General features: G+C 42.0%; 1 protein-coding gene across 1 annotated transcript in view; it reads left to right on the plus strand.

Moving 5' to 3' along the window:
* Positions 1-26,495, plus strand: part of LOC306743994 (metabotropic glutamate receptor 4-like) — a gene marked incomplete at both ends in the record, with an annotated part of 126,362 nt that overhangs the window by 61,991 nt on the left and 37,876 nt on the right. Inside the window, one exon of the mRNA XM_079226552.1 lies at positions 8,371-8,587. Within this exon, the coding sequence (XP_079082678.1) occupies positions 8,371-8,587 (217 nt within the window). The remainder of the gene's footprint in view (positions 1-8,370; positions 8,588-26,495) is intronic.

Below are 26,495 nucleotides of genomic sequence, written 5' to 3' on the forward strand. Positions count from 1 at the left end.
GCCAGTAGAGCTATCCACACAGAGTTGGTAAACACACTATCAACAGAAGGGTTCCTGATGGCCTACCAAAGGTTCACGGCGATCAGGGGGCATCCAAGGAAGATCTGGACAGATCCAGGCACCAATTTCATTGGAGCTAAACAAGTCTTGGAGGAGCTTTACAGATTTCTGGATGGCTTGAACAAACCAGCCTTGCAGGAGAACGCAGCAAAAAATGGGACTGAGTGGATGTGGAAAATCCACCCAGCCGATTCTCCACACAGAAATGGTGCTGCAGAAGCTGCTGTACGCATCGTAAAGAGAGCACTCCAGATTCTTGGAAAGGGGTCGGAGCTCACATACAGTGAGTTCCAGACAACTCTTCACATCGCAGCCAACCTGGCAAATGAGCGCCCAATTGACGCCAGAGTACAGAGCCGGGAAGACTGTATCCAGTACATCACACCCAACACGCTCCTTCTTGGGCGGGCATCTCAAACTGGGGATGTCCAAACATTTGACTTTGCTAGCTACCCCTACAAGAGACTAAGAGCAATGCAGTCAGAGGTGACCAAGTTCTGGAAGCATTGGAGCCAACTTGCTGGTCCCAACTTATTCGTGCGGAGCAAGTGGCATACTACAGAAAGAAATGTTGCTGTTGGGGACGTTGTCTGGCTAAGTGACCAAAATGCGCTAAGAGGGCAGTTCAAGCTTGGAAGGGTCATCAGTACGAATCCAGACAGTAAAGGCATCGTGAGGGACGTCAATGTCAGAATCTTCCCAAGCTACAATGTTCCTGTGACGAGACCAACAAGGGAAGCAAGAGCAAGTCATCCGACCGTGAGCAAGCAGAACGGGAAGATCCAGGCTACCATCCTTCACAGAGACGTCAGGCGGTTGGTTGTCTTACTACCTGCTGAAGGACAGGACAACATCTCCGGAAGATGAGAGCTGAACTGGAGCAACAAAGTTTGCCTTTTTAAAGTTGGCGATCTTCACAGTGGTTCCATGGGAAGATCGAGTGGGAGGTGTCGAGTCAAACGTGTAGACTTTCTAGCAGAAATAAGATAAATAGAAAGTAAAACATAAAATAGGAACGGACAGGTGGGTCGTAAGCAAAGTAATTGAAAACGGAACCGGAAATAACCACGGGGCGCACTTAAGAGGGGAGGAGCAAACGCCGCAAGCAAAAAAAAAGAGAGAGTACAAAGCAGATGATCTGCGGCAATAACGGGGCATCGACAAGTCCGGAGAGGCAGCCGGTAAGAGGCAAATTCTGAACGCTGACTGACTGACTTTCACTTTCACCGCCAGTGCGGGAGCGTCAGCGACGTCATGGGGCTCCGCAGCGCGCTCACTCACTTGTGCAGGGGTGAATTGGTTGGGACAGATATCGTTGGGGTTAAATGGGGAGTTTGTCTTAGGTTGATTGTCTGGTGTCTCGTTATATTGTTTGCAATGTACATGTTGGTGGAAGCACAGCTGGGGATCTGTAGGTGGTGAAGGTAGGTTTTGTGCACGGGTGCAAATTGGAAAGATTTCTTTGCTGGCATATTTGAAATGGGGGTTTTCTGTTTTCCCTCCAAAGGTTTTTCACCTCTTTCGTTGCCGTATGGCGCGAATGAAAATGACTGCAGTGGCTTGATTCCAGAATAAAGGGAGAAAGAAAAAAGGAAGAAGTTTGTCGTCATTCTGAGTGAAACCCGTTTAAATCCGGGTAGATGCACCAATCCCTATCAAGTGGGGAGGCGGATAGGTCCAAAGCCATAACTTGACACTAACAAAAGCACCACATACCAGATCTACTTCTTCCTTTCTTACCTTTTACAATAAAAGCCCTTGACATATACGCTGCATAACTGTAAACCAGAAGGAAGTCAAATTCACTAAACTAAATACATTTGCTCACAGTAGTTTTGGCTATCCGACAATTTACCTGGTTTAATAGGATCTTGGAAGTTGGTCCTCTGCCTCTGTGAATCTACTCAAACATTGTACTGATAAAGTGCTGATGCTGTTGTACATTTACATCACTGCCAGTATGAATAGTTTTGATGCAAAGTATTTTTGCAAAGTTGAGCTTCATACTACGAGAAGGAAAGGCAGGTCAAAGGCAGAACGGCACTCCGAAAAATATTCTCAAATGTGGGGGAAATATTAAAGAGTGGTGTGGAGGGAATGGTGGAAAGTATGAAGTTAGCCATGATGATACCTTGCAGAGGGCTGGGGGTGTCAGATCCTTGGCCCGAGCATCTGTGTAGAGCTTGCATTGTTCACTTTAGCCTCACCATATTGATTTTACGTAACAATGGGTTGAAAAACCTCAATGCGCTGTATGACTCAGCAGATTGGTCCTGCAGTTAGTCACACAACTTTTCTTCTTTTTTACTTGGCAGAAACAAAGTGTCTTAATGACACAAACACTGAAACTGTTGAGTGGCGGAAAATAAGAAAGCACATTACAAAATGCTCCCCCAACACAATAGTTTGCTCAATCAGTATGCCGGGAAGAGCGTTGTGTAATTTATCACGGGGGGAGAATAGTAATCTACACCGTGGAGATTCACTGACTGGAGGCTTCACCTTGAATAACATCCAGTGTAATGTTCAGCTGCTTCTTAATTGAATGGGGAAGGCTACACCGTGTGCCTGAAGGGGCCCGCGAGTGTCAGCCATGCGGAGCTCCTGTGAGAGCAAACACAGGAACCACATTCGCCTCTAACTGAACGTGAAAACCCCCGGAGTAAAACATCCTGTAAATTAGAAGCTACAGCACCGTTATTGGGGTGCTGTAGTTGTAGTTTTCCCTCAAGGATACAGACAGGTGAAGGAGTCAAGTGGAGCTGACTACTGGCTAAACCCCGCCCCTCTTGGTTTCTGCCAAGCTTTCTATTCTAGCGCTGCACAGACGCGGCTTACAGCGGCACATTGAGGATCACTTTAAAAACAACGGTTCTCTAATTTCACGAAGAAATAAAAAAAGAGTTGGCTACTCATATTTGGCAGAGTGCTGTTGATTTTGGCAGCTGAAATGACAATCGTTATCTGATTTCATCAAACTTAGCTATCAAGCTAATTAACGCTAACTCTGTGATTCCTCACTTTCTAAAAAGATACATTTGTGTGAAGGGACTTTATCTGGGGTTATTGAAACCACTTATTTCAGCTCTATTCTCCTCTCTGTTGACATCAGTGTTAGGATTAAAAAGCAAAATTAGATATTTCTCAATTATCTATGGGTTTTTGGTCTGGATCCAGATACAATGGCGTCTGGGTCCGGACCCTGACACCTATTCGTGACCCGTGGTCAACTCTACTCCATCAGCTGACTCTGGGCAATCACTCTTAAACTATGCAGATTTTGCCACGTTCTCACAAACACAATCATATCACTGCTGAAACATTTTAAATAAAAATTGTTTTCTTTTCTGTTGTCAGTTATTCTCAAAGTCCCACTCCTCATCTCATAATCCAGACTTTCAGCCAACTCTCATAACATTTTCGCCACCACCACCCACCCAGTCTCTAGATTGTGGGAATATTTCTGTAGAAACCATGACATCACCGCCCCCCTAAATATGATTTTGTCACGTACGAGTCTAATCCCCAAAAGACTGTGCACCATGTAATAAATGTGCAAGTTCACTCTAAATTAAGTCCCTCCTGATCGAATTGCAGTCAGTTCATGCACAACTTTTTCTTTACGTTTTTTTTTTTTAATAGATGAAACATATACTGCTGCTAACATATTTGCAGGAAGTATTTACTGGAACATTTCCAGAGCCTGACGAAAGCTTTTGATTTTTTTTTCAGCAAACAGTACAGATGTACAATATTTCTGTACAGTTTTAATGAGCATCATTACTCCTGCATTGATGCAGTGCCAAATGAGCTCATTGAATTTTTAAAAAGGCACAGTTATTTAAAGCAAGCGATTTGAACGTCAAATCTGCATCATAAATCTGCTTGAGACTCGCATTACAGCAATTAAGCATATTTCCCAAGCCCATTAGAAATTAAATGGATGGTGTTGTGGGGCTGGTGTGCAGATTAAAAAACTTCTATAAACTTGAGGGGGGTGACATGCTGAATTGGTAGACTCTGTATGAAGCGACGGGGTCACAAAGAGCTCACATCAGAGGACAGGCGGCTCAGCCTGAACAGATGGTGAGTGCATGCAGCTTCACTACAACACAGCCACAAGAACATTTCTGAACAACCTGGTAAGATCTTCACCACTGACTGGCTGTGAGTATAATGAGCCATCTTGCATTCCACTGCACAGTCCGGTCCTCATACATCAAAATATCTGCCAAGATATCCTCTCCTCGCCCGCATGAGGCATATATTCTCTTTTCACAACACATCGCGTCTTTATATTTCCTCCCAATCCCCGTCTCTTTTGATTCTCTATAGGGGGATCAGAAAGGGGCCTTAGCCAAGGAATTTAATTATTGAGTCAGTGCGAAGAAGCGACTGCGTTCTATCAGAGGAAGCACTCTGTTCAAGACTATCGCCGTAGTCCAGTGTGTTCTCGCAAACACAAACACATGATAAGCCCTGCCTGTCCCGCTTCTTGACAGAATGCTGAAATTGTGTGATTGTCGCAGCGGTGAGAAATCTCTCAGGTAAAAAATACAACACGGGGCAGCGCCACTGCAGCTCCCACTTATTTGGCAGACATGGGACTCGACGTGTCACGGCATCAACACCAAACATGACAGCAGCAAAATTAAAAACACCAAGAAAGAGAGAGAGTGGGAGAGAGAGATATTTCAAATCAGGGGGAATAACATTTTAGATATTTTTCATGTATTGCATGATTTTGCTGACAAGATTTTCTAAAACCCATTACCAGTAAGCTACTAAACTACATTATACTTTAGCATTCTTTAAATTCAGCAACTGGATGTTACAGGACCCGTTGTAACCTCAAACAAAGCGTTCTTTCGTCCTTTTGAAACCACTCTGAGCCGCTTCCGTACAACACAGTGATAACAGGTGCAGAACAAGCAGGTGCAGTCGTGTCTATCAGCAGGAATTCCTGATGATATGTTATCTGTGTTTGAAAGAGAGAAAAAAGCCCCTGTGGGAGGAGAGTTCCAATCATGCTGCTGGATGCCATGGGAAGTAGATGCCGGAGACATTCATATATACATGTGCTATCACTGCATATCTTATATAACATACTGAACTTATTTTGGTAAATATAACTACATCTAACACGAATGGATTAAAGTAGCAAAATGATCATTTTCAGGGTGCTGCTGTGTGAGCATTGAAATAGTCTAAAATGTGACATTGTTAACACCTTCGTGCAGCACCTTTACAGATTGCTAGATCCACGCCTTATGACGTCAAAGCAGTGCGAGGAAACAGATTCACACTTTTATCGGTGAAGAGGGAGAGAAACACATATGTAGAAGGGAGAAAGGTGCTGCCTGCCACCGCCGAGGTTTAATTAAAGGGAGGGGGGGGGAGGTGGGATTCAGCCCGCTGCCTTCCCCAGGTGGTAAATCAACAAGTTGTGTCAACGCATGCACATCAGCCCCCCGACCCCGATGTCATTCAGCGCTCACAGTTCACGAGGCAGAGCAATTTGCACAAGCCATTCTGGCTCTTCACAAGCCAACCGACGCAGAAATGCTGCGAGCACACGGCACGGTGCGATGGCCCTGAGACGACTGAGAGCCGTCAGCGCGGGAGGCTGACATGCAACATGCACAGGGTCTATTAGCACACACACAATATATCCCTTTCAAGCCTTTTCTCCCCTTCGAAAGGTTATCAAGTTAACAAGGCTTCATGTGGGCCTCGTCACAGGTCATCTAAAGCGGCAACGCACACTTATACCTATTGCAATAAAAAAACAGACTCAAGGGGATATGTTATACATTAGTTGACTGTATGTTGTGCATCAGGCTTCAACGGAGGATCCTTGTTGTCTGTGCGGAGTTACACGAGTTGGTGGGAGCTGTGGGATTTAACAGCTGTGCTCTGAACACGGCCGTGACCACTTTAAAGGCCTTTGCTGTGTGAGGTGAGGCACAGGGGACGGGACCGCATCCCTTTCACAGCGGTCTGTCTGCAGTGATATTTGCAAAGTGTTGGTGGGTAAAGTTTACTTTCATGCAGCATTGCGGGAAGTGACGTAATTATTTTTTTCTCCAGCCATAGTATAACATTTTTGAATAATTCTGATTTAATCGAAGCACATGAAATAGACATCCGTCTTCTTAGCCGGAACACATTCATGTTTTAATTGATTTCAAAGTGTTTCTCGGTGTCACATTCAGATTGGCACCGACCCCCCTATCTCAGCCGGGATGCTCAAGCGGTGACAGTGTTTGTCAAAATCCCCAAAGCATCTCTGAGGTACCGTGACAAATAGTATTTTGGAAAGGATGAGCAACATTTCATTCAAGTGTCAGTCATGAGAAGAGAAGGCAAAGTCCTTATTTATCTTTGGACCTTTTATTGAAAGAATTCAGAAAGAAATAATATGGCATAGGAGGGAGTTGGATGTGACTAAATGTACATTTATGGAGATGTCCAGATGATTAAAAAAACTCAGTGTGAAATAAAGTTTGTGAAATAAAGTTTTACTGACTATCGTTATTTGCCAATATTCCGTAAAATGTGCGATCAGGACATCATAAATCACTATAATAAAGTAAAATGATAACATTTAGAGTTTTTGATGGTTTATATTGACTTAAGGCTGTGGACGTTTCTGCCAATATGGATCATCAATGATTGGGAATTCGAATCAGTGGCAAAGAAAATGTGATCAGGGATCTGTAAAAGGTATACATGGTCCCTCTTTTCTTTTGTTCGTATCCGATCTGTGTTCCGATCCGAACCGTGACTTTTATGATCCGTTGCACCACCACTACTCTGCTCTAATACCGAGCTGGACGTGCACATTAAAAGATGTTCACCCTCTGACTCACACGCAGTCAAACTCTGCTCTGGTTTAAAGCAGCCTCCTACATCTACTGCATGAATTCATCAACCCCGGAAAATCGCGACAAAAAGAAAAAGCATCAGCATAAAGAGTCCATATATATAAATGTCCATATTTGAAGTTAAACCATGAAACACATTATTGAAGGTCATAAAATCTGGTCAGTTTACTTCCAAACTGTGCAGTGCAGAAGCCTTAAGGAGATCACAGAAGCTATGATTGCAATACATCTGAAATAACTTGAGCAAGCAAAATTTGAGATTTCATACCAACTAAAAGTTTCCTTTCCCACTCAAGAAAAAACCACTAACACCCACTAACATCTGCCTTCAGTGAAAAGGTTACCATGACTCTGCAGTAGTCACAGCTTTTTATCGGCTCCAGCTCCAATCAGCAGTGATGGTCACATGACACCAGAGTGGACATTTTCTGCCCTTTTCCTGGTGCGATGCTGTGTGACGTTGAAGTGTATGTATAATACATACAATCAACAGGGATTTGGACAGTTATATAATGTACAAAAAATACAATTTACACGCTTTCCTCAAAGAACCAAACCTAATTTTACCTCGCTGATCATCAAACTTCATTCAAGCTCGACAGAAACGAAATAAAAGAAGAAGAAAGTCACTGTTTGACACACCAGTAAAAGAGAAACAGTGAGGCCAGTGCAACGGCACGGCACGGTCGCGAGGGAAGAGGATGTAAAAAACAACAACTGTGTTTGTGCTAATTTTGTTGGAAAAAGAGGAAAAAGTCTCCTCCCTCTTTCAGGAGCAGGAGACTAACTAACAGAGCATAACTTCCATCTACAGCAAAGCTGTTTTCATATCTCACTACTTGAATTTTTAAAACAAATATACAAATATGAGAATATCAAGATTATTTCAAGCAGTTACAATCCCTTCAATAAGTTTGACTTCCAAAGTGTTCCATCGTATCAGGTTCTCTCTCAACAGTTGACCTCACTGATGATTGAACACAATAATGTAAATTCATACATATGGTTTTCTAGCCTTTCATATTAAACAATAAAGGCGTTGTGATTTCTGACAAGAACATGGGGTATTAATGAAGCTCCGGCTGCAGATCATTCTGTGCTTTTTTGTTCTTCAAACCTCACATTATGTCAGAGACAAGTGTGAATTCCACAGTGGATTAGTGTTTTGCTCGACTGGTGGGGAAGGAATATTTTAGCTGCAGCTAAGCCCGTGATGATCAGGACTATTTAAAGCAACAGCGCGCCAACTGTGGAGGGTGAATAACAACCAAGGAGCAGATCAGCAAATGTTAGGTGTCATTTTATAGTCATGCGTTTGTACATGAAGCGGCAAGGAGCCGTTCCTGCTGCACATGTAATGCATTCCCACAAAGTGCATTATTCATAGTGTGTAACTCCATCTCTCTCTCTCCCTCTCCCGTAGATCCCTCAGGTGAGCTACGCCTCCACAGCTCCGGAACTGAGTGATAACACCCGCTACGACTTCTTCTCCCGGGTGGTGCCGCCAGACACCTACCAGGCCCAGGCCATGGTGGACATTGTCAAAGCCATGCGCTGGAACTACGTCTCCACGGTGGCCTCTGAGGGGAACTATGGAGAAAGTGGCGTTGATGCGTTTATTCAAAAGTCCAGAGAGGACGGTGAGTCTTTCTTCAAACATCACTTCAAGCATCCCGGAGTTTGTCAGGACTGATGTGAGAGTGGTTCCCGGTGTTGAAATCATTTTGAGAACCATCGAGAGGGGTTTCCCTATGATCTTTAAACAGGAGGCAAACTTGCCACGTACAAAAAAAAAATCGATTCATTTGCGAAATCCACTTATTTAGGTTGGTGCTACATCGGATTTGAATGCGACAGTTGTTATTTCGAGAGAAGCATAGTTTGTTTGGTGCTAAAAGATCCTGTGCTTATGTGTCTGAATTCAAACCATTATCCTTATGTAACGGTTCCTCTTGTGCTGAGAGATTACCTACTCTGAAATAGGAGCGAAAAAAGTCACTCAAAACGGCGTTCTCAGAACTACCATCATTCCTTGTTCTTGCAGTGCTGACACAATACAAATGGGGGTTGTTAGAACTAAGTTCTTAACTATGAAAAAGTCCCAAAAAACCTTATGGTGCAGTAGTTCTATCACATAACTTTAAAGTCAACAATGGCAATAATGCGAAGTAACTGAATATATATAAATACAATAAGAACGTGTACAGGCTCAGGGCCTGATGACTCTGAATTAAAAATGGAGGGCGCTCTTGTTTCACATTAATCATGTGGTAGAATGAAAGGACAGTCCTAGAGCTGTGTACCAGAAGCTGAAGTCCTGAGGCCGATTGCTTCTGTTGCACTACCAAGACAGCATGTAAAGACAAGTATACTCCACCTTACAATGTTCCAGATATGTCAATATTTCGTGTCGGCCACACCAGAGCATTGAGGCGCCACTCAGTATCGGGACGCATTGACGGTGTGAACGTGAGGCTGCAGAGCTCGCCCGGAGCATCGCACCGTACAGTGTTGGGAATACAGTCAGGGAGCTGCTGGACACACGGTCAGCCCGACCCTTGACCCTCTCTGGAGCCGCTGTAATCACCTCCGACATGTCCAGTCCTCTCTGTGCCACTGCGTCCCTTTTCTTTCCTGCCAGCTCTAAGCTGCAGCCCACCATTGGACATCGTGGAGAAGCACAAGCAGCACATTAGTGGAGGGGAGAGAGAGAGCGAGAGAGAGAGAGAGAGAGAGAGAGAGAGAGAGAGCCCTCTAGTCTGTAGCTCAGCTGCCTATTTGCCTAACAGCGCATGCAAAAGGGACTCAAAACCCATCATGACAGTTTCAATAGGGTTTAAACTTTTCTCTTTAAAAAAAAAAATGAAAAAGAAAACTTCATTTTTATTCCTACCCTGAACAAAGACCCTGGTGTTTAATGCTAATTTGAGGCCTAACCTTGCGTATGGATTTCAGTAAAACAAAAATCTGTTTAAATCGTTGCTTTGTTGGAACAAAAAAACAAACAGATGTCTGTGAAAGGTAGAATATAGATATAGAATATCAAATAATCGAGTCGGTGGCACTAAAGAAAACCATAAGCTAGTGTAAACGATCCAGATAAAAAAAACAACAACATCCAAATAGGATTTAATTGAGATAGAAAAGGTATTTAAAAACATTGTTGTGCCATAAAGGTTGTAATTATACAATGTGTTTCAGGGATAAATACTTTTTTTGACAATGAAAAGGATAACCTGCTGCGCATAGATGTTTCTGGATCTGTTGTTTTCTCATGCTTCTAATGACTCCCTCTGAGCACAGCTGTAGAATCCCAAAAGGTGCCTTCAAGTCACTCAGCACAGACTTTCATTAAATCAAGCCCCAACTCATGAATGCGTAAAGCCTTGCAAACTTCTCCTAATTCCACTGCTTCTGTGTCTAGCCACAGAGATCTGATACTTTCTAAGAGTTCAGATCTTAATTAGAAACGTTTTGTAAGCATCCAACGGGGAACATCCTGTCGGTTTTGTATTTTTAACATGGAGATTTGTTTGGTATGTTGTGTTGGGATTAAATCAGTGTTCTGGGGGCCTTAGTGCTCTGCAAATTGATTCTTGGATTCATTTAGAAAATAACCTTTAAAAGGCAGAGCGATTTCCACAAAATACAGCCACTGTTAACTTTGGCGATTTAGACTAAATTTGACATAGTTTTATTGTCTAATGTCTTGGCGTAGTGTTTACCTGTCTGAGTTATAATCTAACTACTATTTGAGGCTTTCAGTGAGAAATATCCTGCAGAAAACAAAGTTCTACAACATCTGTGCATGTGCAGCCATTATTACCATTTTGATTAAAGTATGATTAAATAGAGGTATCTAGCAGTTCTAGTAGTAATATACTACACATTAAGTGCCCACATGATAACTAAAGAAGCAAAAACAATGCAGGAAACGTAAGAGTGATGAAGAGCTGATGGTCTTCAGTAGTTTAAAGTCACATCTGTAGACTGTATGCACGCCCATGTGCATTTTATAGCTTTTAATATCGTGCAAATTCCCTCCGAGTTTAACAAGTTAAATCCATAAGTAAAGGAAAAAAGCAAACGTCTTGCTGATGCAGACTACAGAGGTAAACATGCAGTGATGTGTAATAGACAGTAATCTATTGTTCACATGTCACAATACAGCAGAGTGGCTCCAGGGCATGTTTGACTGCAGCCTCAGCTTGAGTTTGCAAATGACAGAAGTCTTATCCCCGTCTGGTTTGATCAACAGTTCCTGAATGTCACGACGACTAAAGCCGTGCCAAGTCAAACATTGACCACAAGAAGAGGAGGCTTCTAGTGTTTAAAGTCTGGGCTCAGAGGGTCAAACCGCTGTCTTTACAGACAACTGACGGGGCAGCAGACAGTCGTAGGCTTTCTTCAAACAGAACGAGTATCAGCAGAGGACCTCATGGGATTTAGAAATTAACCCCAACGTCTGGGGATAAGTGAAGCCAGTATTTTACTAAAATGTCCTCGCATTACCTCCTGGGTATTATGTCAAGGCTCTGCGTAACATTGGCTAAAGTTAAATACGCTTTTATATATGATAATATGAATAATAATTTTGTAATATATATATATATATATTTTCGTTCATTTAATACTCACAAAAACCATGCGAATAGGTCTCCATGTTGTATACTGCACTCTTTTAACCGCATTAAAACATAAATGCCCCCCCCCCCTTCACATCTTCACTCTCCTATACTCCACGTGCTGAAGTACACCGTTTGATTCCCGGGGCCTTTTCCTCCCATTCAGACTTTGATTGATTATACGACGGGGACACTGAGGACGGGCAGGCAGCTCTGTCAAAACCAAAGCCACAGGTATTTGGCTGTTTAATGGGTTCTGCAGTTGTCGGCTCACATAATAAAACAGCCAGATCAGAACTGGCCAAATGTTCTATCTCATTAACCAGCCAAAGGCCGTGCTGAGCAGCCGGCTCGCCCTCCTAATGTCACAGTGGTCCTGTTTTCACTCTGTGGAAAATTGATTTTAGCTTTGAATGGCAGATTTGGGTAGGATTAGAACCACGTAGATCCTTTGGCTTTATTATTTATTTCATAAAAATCATCATCTTGGAAACTGTATATAACTAGAAACGGCAAGCTGTTTCTAGTTATATATTTCCAAAAGTGTTTTATCCTCTTAAAACAGATGTATCATCGTAATACAGATTTCCTTGGACAGAAAGTGAGAAGAATCTCAGCACTACTTTCAGCACTTTGTGCTTTATTTGCTTTCGAGGCCATTGTCAGTCGAGATGCTTTCGCCTCGTAGAGAAACAGATGTGTTGACCTACAGACCATAACAGATGTGTCGACCCACAGACCATATGCTCGTGAGATCCCAACATCAACACACTGCAGCTGGTGTTCCTGTGGTAAGATTCAGTTGTCTTTTGCAGCGCAATCCAAAGATAGTCTCAAGCTCATGAATGAATATTATGGCTTTTTTTTATTTGGCCTTCTCTTCACAGCGTCCAGTAGTTTAATGTTTCTCTTAAAGTCTAGCTGGAGGACAAATGTAAAAATGTCTCCCCTAATGTGAAAAAAGGGCTCCAGCCATTCCAGCCATTCAAATATCCATTTAGTTTTACTGTCTATCCATTTGCTTCACTGAAAGGGACAATAATGAAATACAGAGTCTTTGACATTCCACAGCCCAACTTATAAGATGAATGTTTTTAATATCATATTTTTGGTGAAATAAACTGCCGTGTGTGTGTGGGGTTTTGAGGGCTTGTGTTGGATGTTAGATGATGGTACCTCTGGCTAGAGACTCTGATGTCATTCGATCGCAGCTCCCTGGGCTTTTATGTGGAGACAGAATTAAACTGGAAGCAGTCTTTGGTCCGACCGGCTGGACTCGAGTATCGGTACCGCGAAGCGGAAACAGTTTGACACGGGAGCAGTCGATATCTGAGAGGAGGTTGAAAATAACCTTTAGAGTTCTGTGAGAGGAAGCATGACCTCCAGCTGGAAAGAGTGAGAAAAGACAGTTGGGACAATTGAGGGGGACTTGCATGTTTCTGCTGTGGGGACTTTCATAATAAAAATTATGAACGGCAGTTTTGTTTCCTCTAAATACGGCATACTTGTGGGATCCACTGTGAAAACATGTGTAACCATGAATGCTTCAACTGAAAATGAAGACAATGTGTCCTCGACAGTGTTCTGATAATCCAGAATGCACTTATTACCAAATGTGATTTGTACCGGCTCTTAAATTCAATTGTAATAGCTTTTTTTCTTCTTTGGTGGTGACAAATCAGACATAACAATGCAGGGATGCAGTAGCGTCAACACATGTCAAATGTTTTGTGTTTTCTTCTGAATGCTGCCTGCGACTTTCTTGGATTTCTCTGACCTCACCGTTAGTCCTGGATAAGAAATATTCATATTTTCTGAGTGTAGAGTTTGGTACTCTGGGAGAAGTGCGATGTGCTACGAGGAGAAGAAGAAAGCTTCAAGTCTACTTGAGCTGCCTTAAAAAGGGGCAGGGATTTTTGGCAAGCTACTGCTCTTTGTCTCTTGTTTTATAGGAATGTTGTGAAAGTTTCTGGATTTTCTTTGTTTGTGAAGTCACACATCCGTGGATCTCATATTGAGAATTCATCCATAATATGATACAATGCATGCAGCTGTTGTCAGCTCTTTCAGTGACAGTCCAGCAAACTGCAGATGAAACTAGAAAGGAGCACCTGAGTGCAGACTGCCGCCAGGTGTGTCTTTAACAAACGGCTAACACCTAAACGGCAAACACCCTGTCCAAACAGCAAAAGCATCAGATATGTATGTATTTTGCATGTTGCACACAACAGATACACAACCAAAAGCAAAGCTAAACCCACCAAGCGCAGGCACAGCCGTGTGTGTACTGCTAGCTGTACTGCTAGCTGTTAGCCGTGAGCTAAACACACCATCCAAAACCAGAACGGTGTACAAACCGCTTCAGCCTCGTTCTTTCTTCGGGCACAGAGCAGCGGCCGGGGGTCGTGGATGCTCTCAGCTGTGTTATTAGTAGTGGCCCCTATACCTGGGGGCCAGTAGAGAACAGGCTATAAGAAGTGTTTTGACAAAGCGTGAGATAACAACCGCGCTGCGTCCTTGACCACGCAGCCGTTATCGACTCTCCAAAATATTGTGCAGTTTGCTGCGGCAGAGATGCGAGATTAGCCGTGGACAAACACAGAGGTGCACGCTCTCTCTCTCTCTCGCTCTCTCTCTCTCTCTCTCTTTCTCACCACTCACTCAGTCACGGTAGCACGACTCACACTGTCACAGTCACTCTCAGTCACAGACGCACATGCACGCACGCACAAGGGAACAATCGCATGATCCTCCTGGAGATAATTATGTCTGACATATTGCCATTTGATGATGACACCGTTCAGCAAGCAACAAAAAATCCAACGGCTGACACACTTACAGGACTAATGCAAACAGGTTCTGTATGTGAAGCTTGCATGGTCTGACATTAAACATTCATGCATCCCTCTTCTGCCGCTTCACTGATGAGACGTGTTTGGACTGGATGTGCCGTTTCCTCTTCCAGTGAGATTAAACTAGTTAAGAAGAAAAAGCCTTCTTCCCCTGACTATGTCATTTGTAATTGGGTGAATGGATTCGTTCCACGGCTAATCTTGCATTCGTCTGCAGCGACACTGCACAGTATTTTGGGTGGCCAGTTATGGCAGCATACTCAGGAACCTATCATGGGTGCACACGTTCTCAAAACGCCTTTTTATTGCTTGTTTTATACGTCCACTGACTGCTCGCTGCTGCCGCACTCGGTACTCTTCTAACCGACCCACGGCCGATCGGGGCCACTGGGTGCATCACCGATACACCGACCAGAGAAGCAGTGGGGTCTGCTCACCTTTATTGTTTATCTGTTTTTGCTATGTGTTTGGCCAGATTGCATGATGTGTCTAATGCGATGGCTTTGACCGATTGCCTGCATTCATTGCTGCTTGATTTTGAGTTTGAATGAAGTTTAAATTAGCCTTAGAGCCATTGTTTTCTAGACGGGTAAGCCAATTGTGGGTTACATTCAATCAATATACCTCATTCAATACCACACTGGTTGTTGAAGAGATCTGCACTCCACACCTTTCTAGTTTCATCTGCAGTTGCTGGACTGTCACGGAAAAGCTCCATCTTTTGAGACGAAGAGCTGCTCTCAAAAAGCTGTAGTTTCATTTGGGTCATTCCCATTGTATAACATCTATCACACCGCCCCTTGGGAACAAGGCTGGAGTGTCATTATGGAAGATGATTACAAGAAAAGAGCGATAAAACGCGTTTTCAGTATGATGACTCGCTGTTGTCACCCTTGAAATGCAAGACTGTCCTTGATGCACAAGTCTTTTGCTCCCTCAGTTGATTTCTTTCTGTTTGTGCCTCCAGTGTCCCTATTAGAGAGAGTACGTGCCTCTGTGGAAAACAGAGGCCATTTTTTTCTTCTCACCTTGTAAAAAGTAGTGTGATTTGCTTTGTTTTCTTTTCATCCAGTGGATATTGCACACCCTCCGATTATATCTCTCGTATGTAATCAAATTTAGTGGATTTTACAGACTCAGGTGGGGACACACTTTGAAACAGAAGCATTAGAGGATTGTAGCTCATCGCATCCAATGAAATCCAACCACAACACTTTTCTGTTTTCTTTTCTCGGCGTTTTCTTTGCTCAAATCTAACACTCATTGGATGGATAATTTCAAATCACAATTAATCAGACCTTTTACTTTTCTTAAATGACAGTTGAAGCAGAGGAGGAGAGGGATGGCAATGCTCGCACACGGCACAGGGATGGCAGGGAGATTATGCAAATGTGAGAAATGAGGGTTGCGTTCTGTACCCTTTGTCATGAGGGAAATGTCAAGAGGAATGACTGGAATATTCATTAACCTGAAACGCCTCGCGGAAAGATATTGTCGTCAAAAGATGTCTCCGTAATATATTTTAAATGTTTTGTATGCTTGAAGCCTTATTCTGCAAAGATGAAAGAAATTAGCAGAACAATTCAATAAATGCGGTGCTAGCATTATGCAAATGTTTGGCTTCAATAGAACGTACCAACTCATTCTAATTACACTTTGTGTGCAAGAAAGAAAGAAAGGGAAGAGGAGAACAGAGGGAGGAGGATAGGAGTTCATGTCCCCTTGGCTCAACATGTCAAACACAGGAAATCCCTGTCAGGGCTCAGACAGCTGCTCCTCCTGCTTCAGGCCTCATTGAGTCCTGATAAATGCCGCGTTTGGCTTCCGAGCGTTAAGAGAAACATTGAGACGAGAGGCGAATTTGCTATGACTGTGCAACCACCTGTAACTTTGGTATTTCACCCATCAGCCCCTCACTGTTCGCCCGCTGGCATTACTCACGCTACTGCACATCCATCCAGTGGCAGACAGCTATAAACATGTGGGGGCGTTGCTAAGCCACAGAGCAGCGCAGGAGCTATATATACGTATGTGTTTTGATTAAAAATAAAGCTGAAATAATTCAGATGTGCCAGAACACAAGGCTAACATCTGAACAAGCACATATTCAACTCCTGTCGTGATATAGAAAAGAGGTAATTTACAAAACCCAAACATTTGGACTGGATTCCCTCTTTTTTGTCTCTCCACTTTAGGTACATTTTTATGCTGCTGTGCCCATTTAGCACTTTTCCATTTTCCACTGTTCATAACCTTGTTTGATTAGTAGTTTGCAGCATTTTGCAAATGGTTTCATGTCTTTAAAACTGTCACAGCTACACTTCCCGGGACTGCTTTATGTTCCTTGCAACCACCTGGAACGTGGTACCTCAGACAGTTTGGAACTCAATGAAGGGTTTCAGCTGCAGGTGTGCAGAGAGAGAACGATTGTCAAGACTCTGCACAGATCTCCTATTTGCATAATGTGCTTTATCTCAATCATGTCACAGATGCTTGCCAACATCTTCCCGCTCAGAACACAAAACTCATATCTGTCGGTTTGGTTGATCGAGCGTAACTTTTCTCAGTTATTCTCTCTAATCCTCTTGTTTGCATTGAAGATTGGGTTGACAGTCCAGCAGTCGACACAATCGTGTGACATAAACATATTCCGCCTTGTCCACTTTGAGGCCACTATTTTTGCCAGCATAAAAATTTCACAAGCATGCATTTAAGTATTGTTCAGTAGAGTTTCTTGGAGAAGTGGTGTGCCCAGCAAAGCTGCTGTAGGCGCTGCAGGAGACTGTCATGGGGCCTGCCAGTGGCAATGTTAAAGGTGAAGACACTTTATCACAGATAGATGATCCTTCAGATGGTTGGATCCTGTGAAGCTCGGTCCAGTCTGATGACGTAGCACATTTTATAGAATGTGCAGTATTTCCTAATAAATACATTTGAATCATATACTTGAAATACATTTCTGAGTAACATTTTGTTAAAACTAACGCTGTAATGTACAGTGATTCTTCATTGGTGTTCTCAGTTAGAGCTCTCAAGTCTCCAGAGAGTTGGACATCCAGTTGTTTTGAAGATGTCTCCATACCAACAGTACATCAGTGTGTTTGAGAAACGTCATCGGGATTAGTGTGAGAAAAACATAAATCAAAATGTAAAACCTGGTTACTTGTATGAATTCAAGAGCAAATCTGACTTAGTACTGGATAAAAAGCCAACTCTTCAGTAAGTAGCTGTTGAATGGTGTGCAAGTATTCATTATTTTAATTAACAATAAGTCTTCTGAATATTTGGAATATTCAATTGATAATCTTGTCCATAAACAATGTCAGAAAATAGTGCAACACGCCTGTTTTCAAATGGCTTGCTTCATACAATCAACGATCCCAAAATATATATTCAGCGTATTATTATCTATAACAAAGAAAAACATCTCATCCACACATTTGAGAAACACAAACCAGCAAATATCTGAATTAATTGTATAATTGCTCCACTCATATTCTCAAAACAAAACAAAAACACAGTTCATTTACATTGCTGCAGCTGTGCAGCCACACAGAACCTGCTGTTGGCTGCGTCAGCAGGTTACAATGACGAATGCCAGCAAAGTCAAGAAGCTATTTATCACATCTCAAGCACTGATAAAGAAACTATCCTGACGTGCAAGGGGGACACAAAAAAATTAGATTTACATTCAATTTTTCCTTCATCTGTTGTCAGAAACGTATTGCGTGCTCATGCAGTAGCACATTACTGACAGCCTGACAGCCTCACATCAGATGTTGTTGCCGGGAAGTTTCCAGCAGCTCTTTGACAAAGTGAGACCGAGCACTTCAAGGCCGGCTGCAGCGAGCGCTTCCCTGTGCCCACGCCTGATTAGACAGCACCATTAACGTTTGCTTTGCCTCATGTGAGGAAGTAGTATGCACTTTTACACTCTTCAGTTATAAGGTTTAACAACATTTTCATCTTAAGAGCTCTGCAGATTCTCCTTGGTAAGAGGAAAGGCCCATGGTTGTCAGGTGAATCATTTTACCACGATGCAGAAAAGCTCATTTCACAGCGCTTAGAGGCCTGTCTTTGACTTATAAATCATTTGCAGCGAGAAGGAAAATGTCATTCAGTCATTTTGTAATCTAATTTATAGTTGCCTCAGAACCTGTTGTCATGGCCCTCTATATACTATAAAGCGAGGCGTCCATCTGTCTGTGTTTTTTGCATATCTTAGGAACCGCTCATCCAATTTACTTCACACTTTGCGGGTGTATTGTTGGGGACCCCATTGAGTGCTTCGCCGAGTTTGGTGCAATTTGGACATGCGTGACACGTTCGGTATAACAATAAACTTTGACGAGAACACTGCGCTGTGTGAAGCCGCGGGGAGGGGGCGGAGCTTGAGGGCTCTGCAGTCCAGCATGTTGTCCGAAGCGGGCAAACAGCGTCTCATTGACTGCTGTTCACTGTTGCTGCTGGACCCCGGGTACAACCTGCGGACGCTGCATGAATGCTGCAAGACATTACAACCAAACTTTTCTTCACTTTTTGGGATTTAACAAGCACAAGCTAAAGTCTCCACATAAACTCACCACTCCGCCTTTGCAACTCAAATTGTGTATGGAATTGCCAATTGCTATAGTGATTTGTAACTTTACCAACAGCACAATACCTCCACTCATTAAATCCATGCTCTGCCTCATAATCGTGGTGCCTCATACCTCCGCTATGTGTTTCACCGTTGTATCCGACTGCAAGTAACCCTGAACTGGGTTTGTTTTTCAGGGCCATATTTAGTGTTTTAGGCGTCCCAGGCAAACCCTGTATTGTTTTACTTTTACTCAAACTGGGAATGTTGGTATTGATAGTGGTGGAAAAAGTACTTTTTCTTAAGTTAAACTATTAAGACTATTAATCAGTGAAAAAGTTCTGCATTCAAATGTTTTTCTTCAAGTGCAAAGGGAAAGAGAGGCATTATCAGCACAATGCTCTTGAATTTACTTAATGTCTGTTCCAGGTGGAGCTTTCAATTGTATAATAATGCATCTGATTTTCATACTAATCCGATTTTATTGTGTTATTTTCAAATCTGAATCTCCCAGTAAGTAGAAGTCCACAGTAAGTAGGAAGGTATACAGCTAAGATTCATATTTACTTTGGGTCCCTCTTGTAACTAATTCCGCGGTACAATGAGCTTGAATAGTAAAGTTTTCATATCTAAACATAATATTAAATCGATAGCTTTTTGGGGCCCTTTTAGCCTGTCTACAGCGCCTGAAGGTAAAGTCTGATCCTGGTGTTTTTTCCCCATGAACCAGACTGTGGGCCTATTTCAATGGTGTTTCTGAGCGTGCGTAGCCACGACTTGACTGATGTATCGCTCAGGACCAAAAGAAGGGCGGCGTTGGGTGTGAACTAGTTTGTCTGCGCAATTCTCACGAAAGCTGCAGACAGCATGCTCTGAACAGACATGCTTTCAACGGGCACAGCACAAAACCTCTCAATGGGTGAAAATAACAGTTTAAATTCTCTCCTGAAGAACATAACATGTATTATTTAAATGTCTGTATATGAAGCGTGTCTCCTCAGGTCAAACTGACACATTTGTACAAACATATCTGCTCTCAACACCGCTCACAACTTTGGAGCTTCTAGGAAAAAGGACAGGGTTGGATTTTTCCTGCTCTTGCCGACGCAGACAAATCTTTTGTGCTTACACTGCTGAGTTGAAATAATAGTTTCTAATGTGATGTCATGGTTGTTAATAAACAGTGCTCATCCTTTTTAGCAGCAGTAATGTTTCAGTTTGTTTTTGAAGGAACTGTTTCTATGTGTATTTTACTGTGTACGGCAGATTGATTCTCGTAAATGTAATTTCCTCACATACAATACTGATTTTACTGATTTTTTTTTTAACTGCATAAAAACTTCTTTGAAATCTTTAAAGCGCAAAAAAAAAATATCTCCTCAAATATAATGTTAAAAAACAGGATAAATACAAACATTGTCCATTCTAATTGCGGCAAGTGAATCCAATAAGTTCAGGAATTTAGTCAAAATAGTGTCGATGACTCGTACACAAACACAGTGTGCGATAAGCGTTCATCATATTGGTCATATTTCAAACGAACCAATATGTTATTACATTTCAAACTTCCCTCCAAATGATAATGGACATTCATAAATACTATATATTTCCAGCATGCACCAGATTGAAGGACGTGTGTGGGATGAATGCTATGTGGAATAACATGTTCAAGTCCCCACTGCCCTCTTGCCCTGCATGAGCTCCCCCTGCACTGGGGGGATAACAGAGAGAAGGTCCGTTTCCCTTCGGGACTTACAGCGTGCGGCTGATATCGGAGCAGAGTTGCTGACAGATGTAATACCGGGACTGGTGGCCATTTGGCTTAAGAAAATAGCCATGCCAACAAATGCTTTCAGTTGATCCATCAACTTTGAGGCCAGGGTGTAACTACATCGCCACACTGCTGTGTTCTCACTCGTACTTTTCACAGACTGTTAGCGGAGTCATCAATACAAGCTTGAGTGGATATTTTTTTCTTTCAGAGACCAAAGATTAGACCCATGCAGTTCACAACATTCAATTCAACACGCTAGTCTAAAGTGCTTTAGTTGGGGCACTAAAGTTGCTTCATTGTCCACTTTTCCTTTCTTTTATTATAGTAATGGCAAGTTCCCATTCTCAAATGAATTGCCTCAGCTCTTGTTGCAAGAATTCTTTTCACACAAAACCAGTAGAAGTGCTACTGACGACCCATCTGCCAATCATAAACATTGTAAATACAAAAAAAAGTTGAACTATGCTCCAATTAAAATGCATTGCAAATTCAACTTCCTCTTGCAAATCACTGCTGCTTTAATACATTCAAGCACACATTTGTGGTTGAGTACTTTGTAACTTACCTCGCAATTGTCACATTAAATGATAAATAAACTGTCGCCTGAATACTTTTCTAGTGCAGGATAATCCTCATGTTATTATAAAGCAACCTATAAACCCATGGGTCTATTACTCAAACTGGAAACCCTGAATCATATTTCATTATCAACCAATGCAACCTCATGCAAAGTGCAAGCCCATTAAAAAACGGGCCTGTTCGGAGCGGACCGATTGCTTGCCCTCTGACATCGCTGCTTGCTGCTTTTTTGAGAACGACCTCACAACTTTCCACTCGACACTGCGTTTCCTAACAAGCTGTACCCAGCATGCCGCTTGGTAATTTACTGGTTCCCTTTCAATACACACCACATTGTGGACATAACCCACTGCTAATAAATGTGTGCTGTAGTTCTCAACAGCTCAAACTGCTCTTCTTTGAGTGTTCGTTCACCAATTCATCTGACGAGTGAAGTCGACTGGATGAGTGGTCGAAAAAACAGAAGGACAGACGTACACATAGACCCCGTCCATTTTAGTAAGATGTCGGGTTTAGTCTTAACGCCCACTCAGTCCCTTTTCCAGCTTATGCTGAACATGCAAAGCTGTCTGACTGTACAGGCATAATCACAAAAGACCTCGTTCCTATTTATATAATATGAATTTCAATTTGGAAAACACAATTCAATTTTGAACAGATAATCTAATGGGTTTCCCCAATTTATTCTCGGCTGAAATAGAATAGAGAAGATCCAGTTTGTGATAGAAACTCCCAAGCTAAAACAACTCAACTTTTCAAGTTACAACAACTTCTAATAAAATCATGTCCAACCAACATATTACATGGAGTTAGTTTAATTAGCATATCCTCTAGAATAAAATGTATTATTGAATTACCACTTACTTGACAGTTGGTAGCATAAACAAGTTGTTTAAAAAGTAATTTACCAAATTACCAAATATTTTAATGGTGACAACCGTTTTAAAAATGTTACTCCAGTTAGATTTTCTTCACTAATTTTAGGCTTTTTTATGTACTAGCTTTTCAAAAATGTATTCAGTCGTCAACAAAATTGTATGGCAATTAATTTGTCTTATTTTCACCTGCAGTTGTGTATTTAAAAACACGGTATTCAAAACTTGAAGAAAAACAACAACAACAGTACAAATCCTAATTAACCCACAAATTATAAATAAGAAAAAATGACCATATGGCCTTGGGAAATTAAGTAGTAAGTATACTAAATTATACCATCAGAGCAAAGTAATAGACCTGAACATATTTAAAACACTGCATTCTCTGCATCCTACCCCGTAGCAGTCCCTCTGTAGGCTTAAATATGTATTTTCTTTAAACATCCTCTTAGTTTTGTCAACAGTCAGGACAATATTTGTTGCCAGAGGCAATTTGAAAAGTTGTCTTGTGTTCCTTTTCTGTTGGACTATCAGTTTTGTAGCCTGTTCAATGGAGAGTGCTGTGGCAGAAGTGCAATCTTCAGGAAATACTGTTCTTGAGACTCATTGCTTTGGTACTGACCTTCAGTCCATCAAGTTTAAGGAACAGCATCCGAAACACTTCAAAAGAAAATTTAAGTTCTTTGCGATCGCTCAGATTTAGAATGAAAAGCCGTCTCTAGCTGAGCAGATGTGTCAAATGAAACTTTATCGATCTTATCCACTGCTATGCACAACTAAAGGGTTGGATGGCCAAATAACACCGATAAATATGACCAGCTACAACACATTATATTAACTGTACAATTAAGAATAGGCTCAAATTCGCCTTGAAAATGTCCAGTCCCTCTAACACACAGCCTTAACTGTCTGAATGTGTCCAGACACGTTAAGTGGGATTCCTCCTGAATTTTGCTTTCAATAAATTCAACTCATACGTCATAGTTTAAATTCCACACTAATATTAAGCTGATGTAATTATCAGCATTATTTTGTCAACACAAAAACCATGACCATGCGTTTAATCAAACGGCGGTAATGAATTACTTTGAGGAAGATGAAAACATACAAATCTGTTATCGTCATATGATTATTGATGGAAATCATTGTAGAGCGTACTTTTGTTTCAGCACATTTTCTCAATAGAAATGGTGGCATATTTATTTTACAGTAAACATATGGCATGATGCATCTAAGCAATCATCATCTACTTCATTCTAATCCGATCTAATTTCACACACCACCATGCAGATGTCTTTCTTATTAACGTCAGCTCATCTCTCCACGAGTAAATTTGAAACCCATTATAAATGACTACTGTATACAAGCAAGCTGGAAAATTGCTCCCTTTCATTTTTGTTTCATCTCTGCTTTCTTTGACACACAACTATTCGGCAGCACCACTTTTTTTCGTTAACGCGACAAAGCCAGGTTACAGAGGACGTGTACAGCTACTTCTTCAGAATATACAATCATTATACAACCAATACCATAGATGTCCATGTCCAGTTTGCTGCTATTCTCAAACATATTCTAGAAAGACATTTTTCTAGATTGATTCATTTGTTTTGTAATGATCCATGCTGTTCAGAAATTTAGAATACTTATTCTGATTTATGAAGATATTGAGAAGCCATGGTGCAATTTGCTCGTCCATAAGGAAAAAGATAAATGTCATCAGACTGTGGTGCATTTGGGAAAATATCCATTTATGAAAGTGTATGTTTGAGTTAACAATCAAACTGTACAACAGCATTATACTTAATATATCTCACATGTTACACACCTCAAAAGCTATTAATACAGAATCCAAACTAAGCACAAAGATAAAAATACTGCCTCTTCATTGTGATTGTGATTTACTTTGAACTATGGGATACTTGAGGTGGTGCTACACGTTTCAAAAAGCCTCTCACTATTTTGGTAATTATATTGCCTTAGATCATAAGGGTCCTTTAATATTTTTCATTATGAATGAAGAGACCAAACACATCTTTCCATATGATACAGATTAACTTCAGACCAAGGCATCAGGCGATAGATTCAAAACACTTCATGAAAACTGAACATTTTCAATATCCCCATATTGCAATGCTATTGCATTTCTTTATATAATACAGGTCTTTTCCATTTTCCTGCTCTCTCTCTCTCAGTATATAACTGCAGATCTGTATTTACATTAGCAGAGGCAGACAGAGAGCATGTGTTTGTGTGCTGCTCCGTGATATCTGAGAGGAGAAACTTGACTCCCACCAGCCTCACATTGAACCACAGTCCAGCCGGATTCTCGCAGCAGTACATCACGGTCAGCCCGGAGCATCAACACGTGAACAAGCCCGGAGCTGCTCTCTGATAATAACCTGTGGACTCAGCAAGTCCCCGATAACGTAGCCAGGCTGTGCAGAAAAATTCACTCAGACACATCCACGTGTGTGCAATTAATTTGAAATGAGGAAAATGTACTGTATACACACACAAACTATATATACTGTGCAACACACAGGTTGTGGATACGGAACATGACACATGTTTGGTATAATCCAGACAAATTGCAGTGATCCAGGTGGAATTGGGGTAATTTATCTTCTCCTCTCTAATATGAAAGCCATTCACGTGGTTCAAATAAATTGTATGCTCTTCCACTTTTTTAACAGTTTGCACATCATGCCGATTTTTTCCCATTTGTTTTGTTTCCCCCCCATGTTGCAGGCAGGAGCAGGTCAGTTACCGCCTTTAGATTTCATCCTCATAATGATGCAGAAAAGGATGGAATTTGGTAGTTTGGGGCTATCTTTGTGTCTCAGGAGTCTGTAATAATTATAATGGCAGATTTTACTTTAATTGATCCCCTGAGGGAAAAAAAAATCTTGTTTCTATTGTATCCCCTCCGACCTGCACGGTGAGGTACAGCAGCACAGTCAGCGACAGAACAGCGCCTCAGGGATTGTGGGGGATTTGGTGTCCTGCTCCAGGACACTTGAGCAAGGGGGGTTTGCTGGAACAGGGGACTGAACCTGGGACTTTTCTGTTCAGGGTCAGTCTCCCTAATGATTTAAACCCAGCCTTTCACACACTCCCCAGTATTTCCCTCCCACTCACCCACAGCTGTACTTCTACAAAAAATGGGAGAGGAAAAGAACACAATCCATAGCTAATGTACCAATGTTCAAACACAGCACATTCCCTGCAGTCCATTCTAGGGGAACATTTTGCTACCAGGGATTGGTCAGTTTTTTTTAATAACAATACTGTTGTTTTTCTTGCCTAAAAATCAAGTCCATCCATTTTCTCTCCCTCCTGAGCGTGTCCCAGCATGCACTAGAGGAGAGGCAGAGAAACATTGGGCAGGTTGCTAGTTTATCACAGGCCTCTGATGAACTGATCTGCATAAATCATTTGGTTTACAGTTTACAAGCTCAGAGGAGATATTATTTATCTCTCTATTCAGTGCTATCTGTATCAGCTTGTTTTGGTTCACATTCTGCATTGCTTTTGATCACATCTGAGGGTTCTTCTGTAGTGTGAACCGCTGTGATCACACTGCTGAGGCTGAGCATCACTGTTCTTTACGTTGGACTGTTGGTCAGCAGCCAGACGGGGTAGGTCAATGAGTTGATGGAACAACGCCACCGCTTAAAACAGATGGGAACTCAAAGCTGTGTGCAGCTCAAGCAGGCCGTGTGATTATTAACTGTTTGCGTCTGACAAAATCATCTGCAGCCAAAACAAGTCGCGGCTATACGGTGTTGATGCTTTCGATCAGCGTTGAAGGAATTGACAATTATTCAAGCCTGCGGTGATCGAGAATTATTGATAGTCAGTAGAAGCAACATTAGTGGCGTTTGAGAGCTATGCTAGTCATGCTAGTATTGTTCTCCAGCTGCAAAGTGAGCCTGCTTGTGTAGGTACTGTATGGCCACTAAGGGCATCCCACAAAACAGGCTATTTATAAAACCTGCACCTTCGCTGTAGAACACTCACCTGGGTGTATTTTGCGTGTTTCAGGACTACTTCTCACCGAGCAGAGGCACTTTGCTGCCAGGGAGTATTTAATGTTTATGGCAGCGCTGTCTCTCCCACGGGTGTCAAATGAGAAGGAATATTAGTGTTCTGAGCTATTAGGAGAGCAGAGACTGAGGCTGACAATGGAAGACTCGAGAGAGAGAGAGGAGGAGAACAGTCTCCTCAGCAACGGGTATTTTTAGAGGTGTTTTTTTAGATGCTC

This window comes from Taurulus bubalis (assembly GCF_910589615.1).
Source record: "Taurulus bubalis genome assembly, chromosome: 11".
In the NCBI taxonomy this organism is placed as follows: domain Eukaryota; kingdom Metazoa; phylum Chordata; class Actinopteri; order Perciformes; family Cottidae; genus Taurulus; species Taurulus bubalis.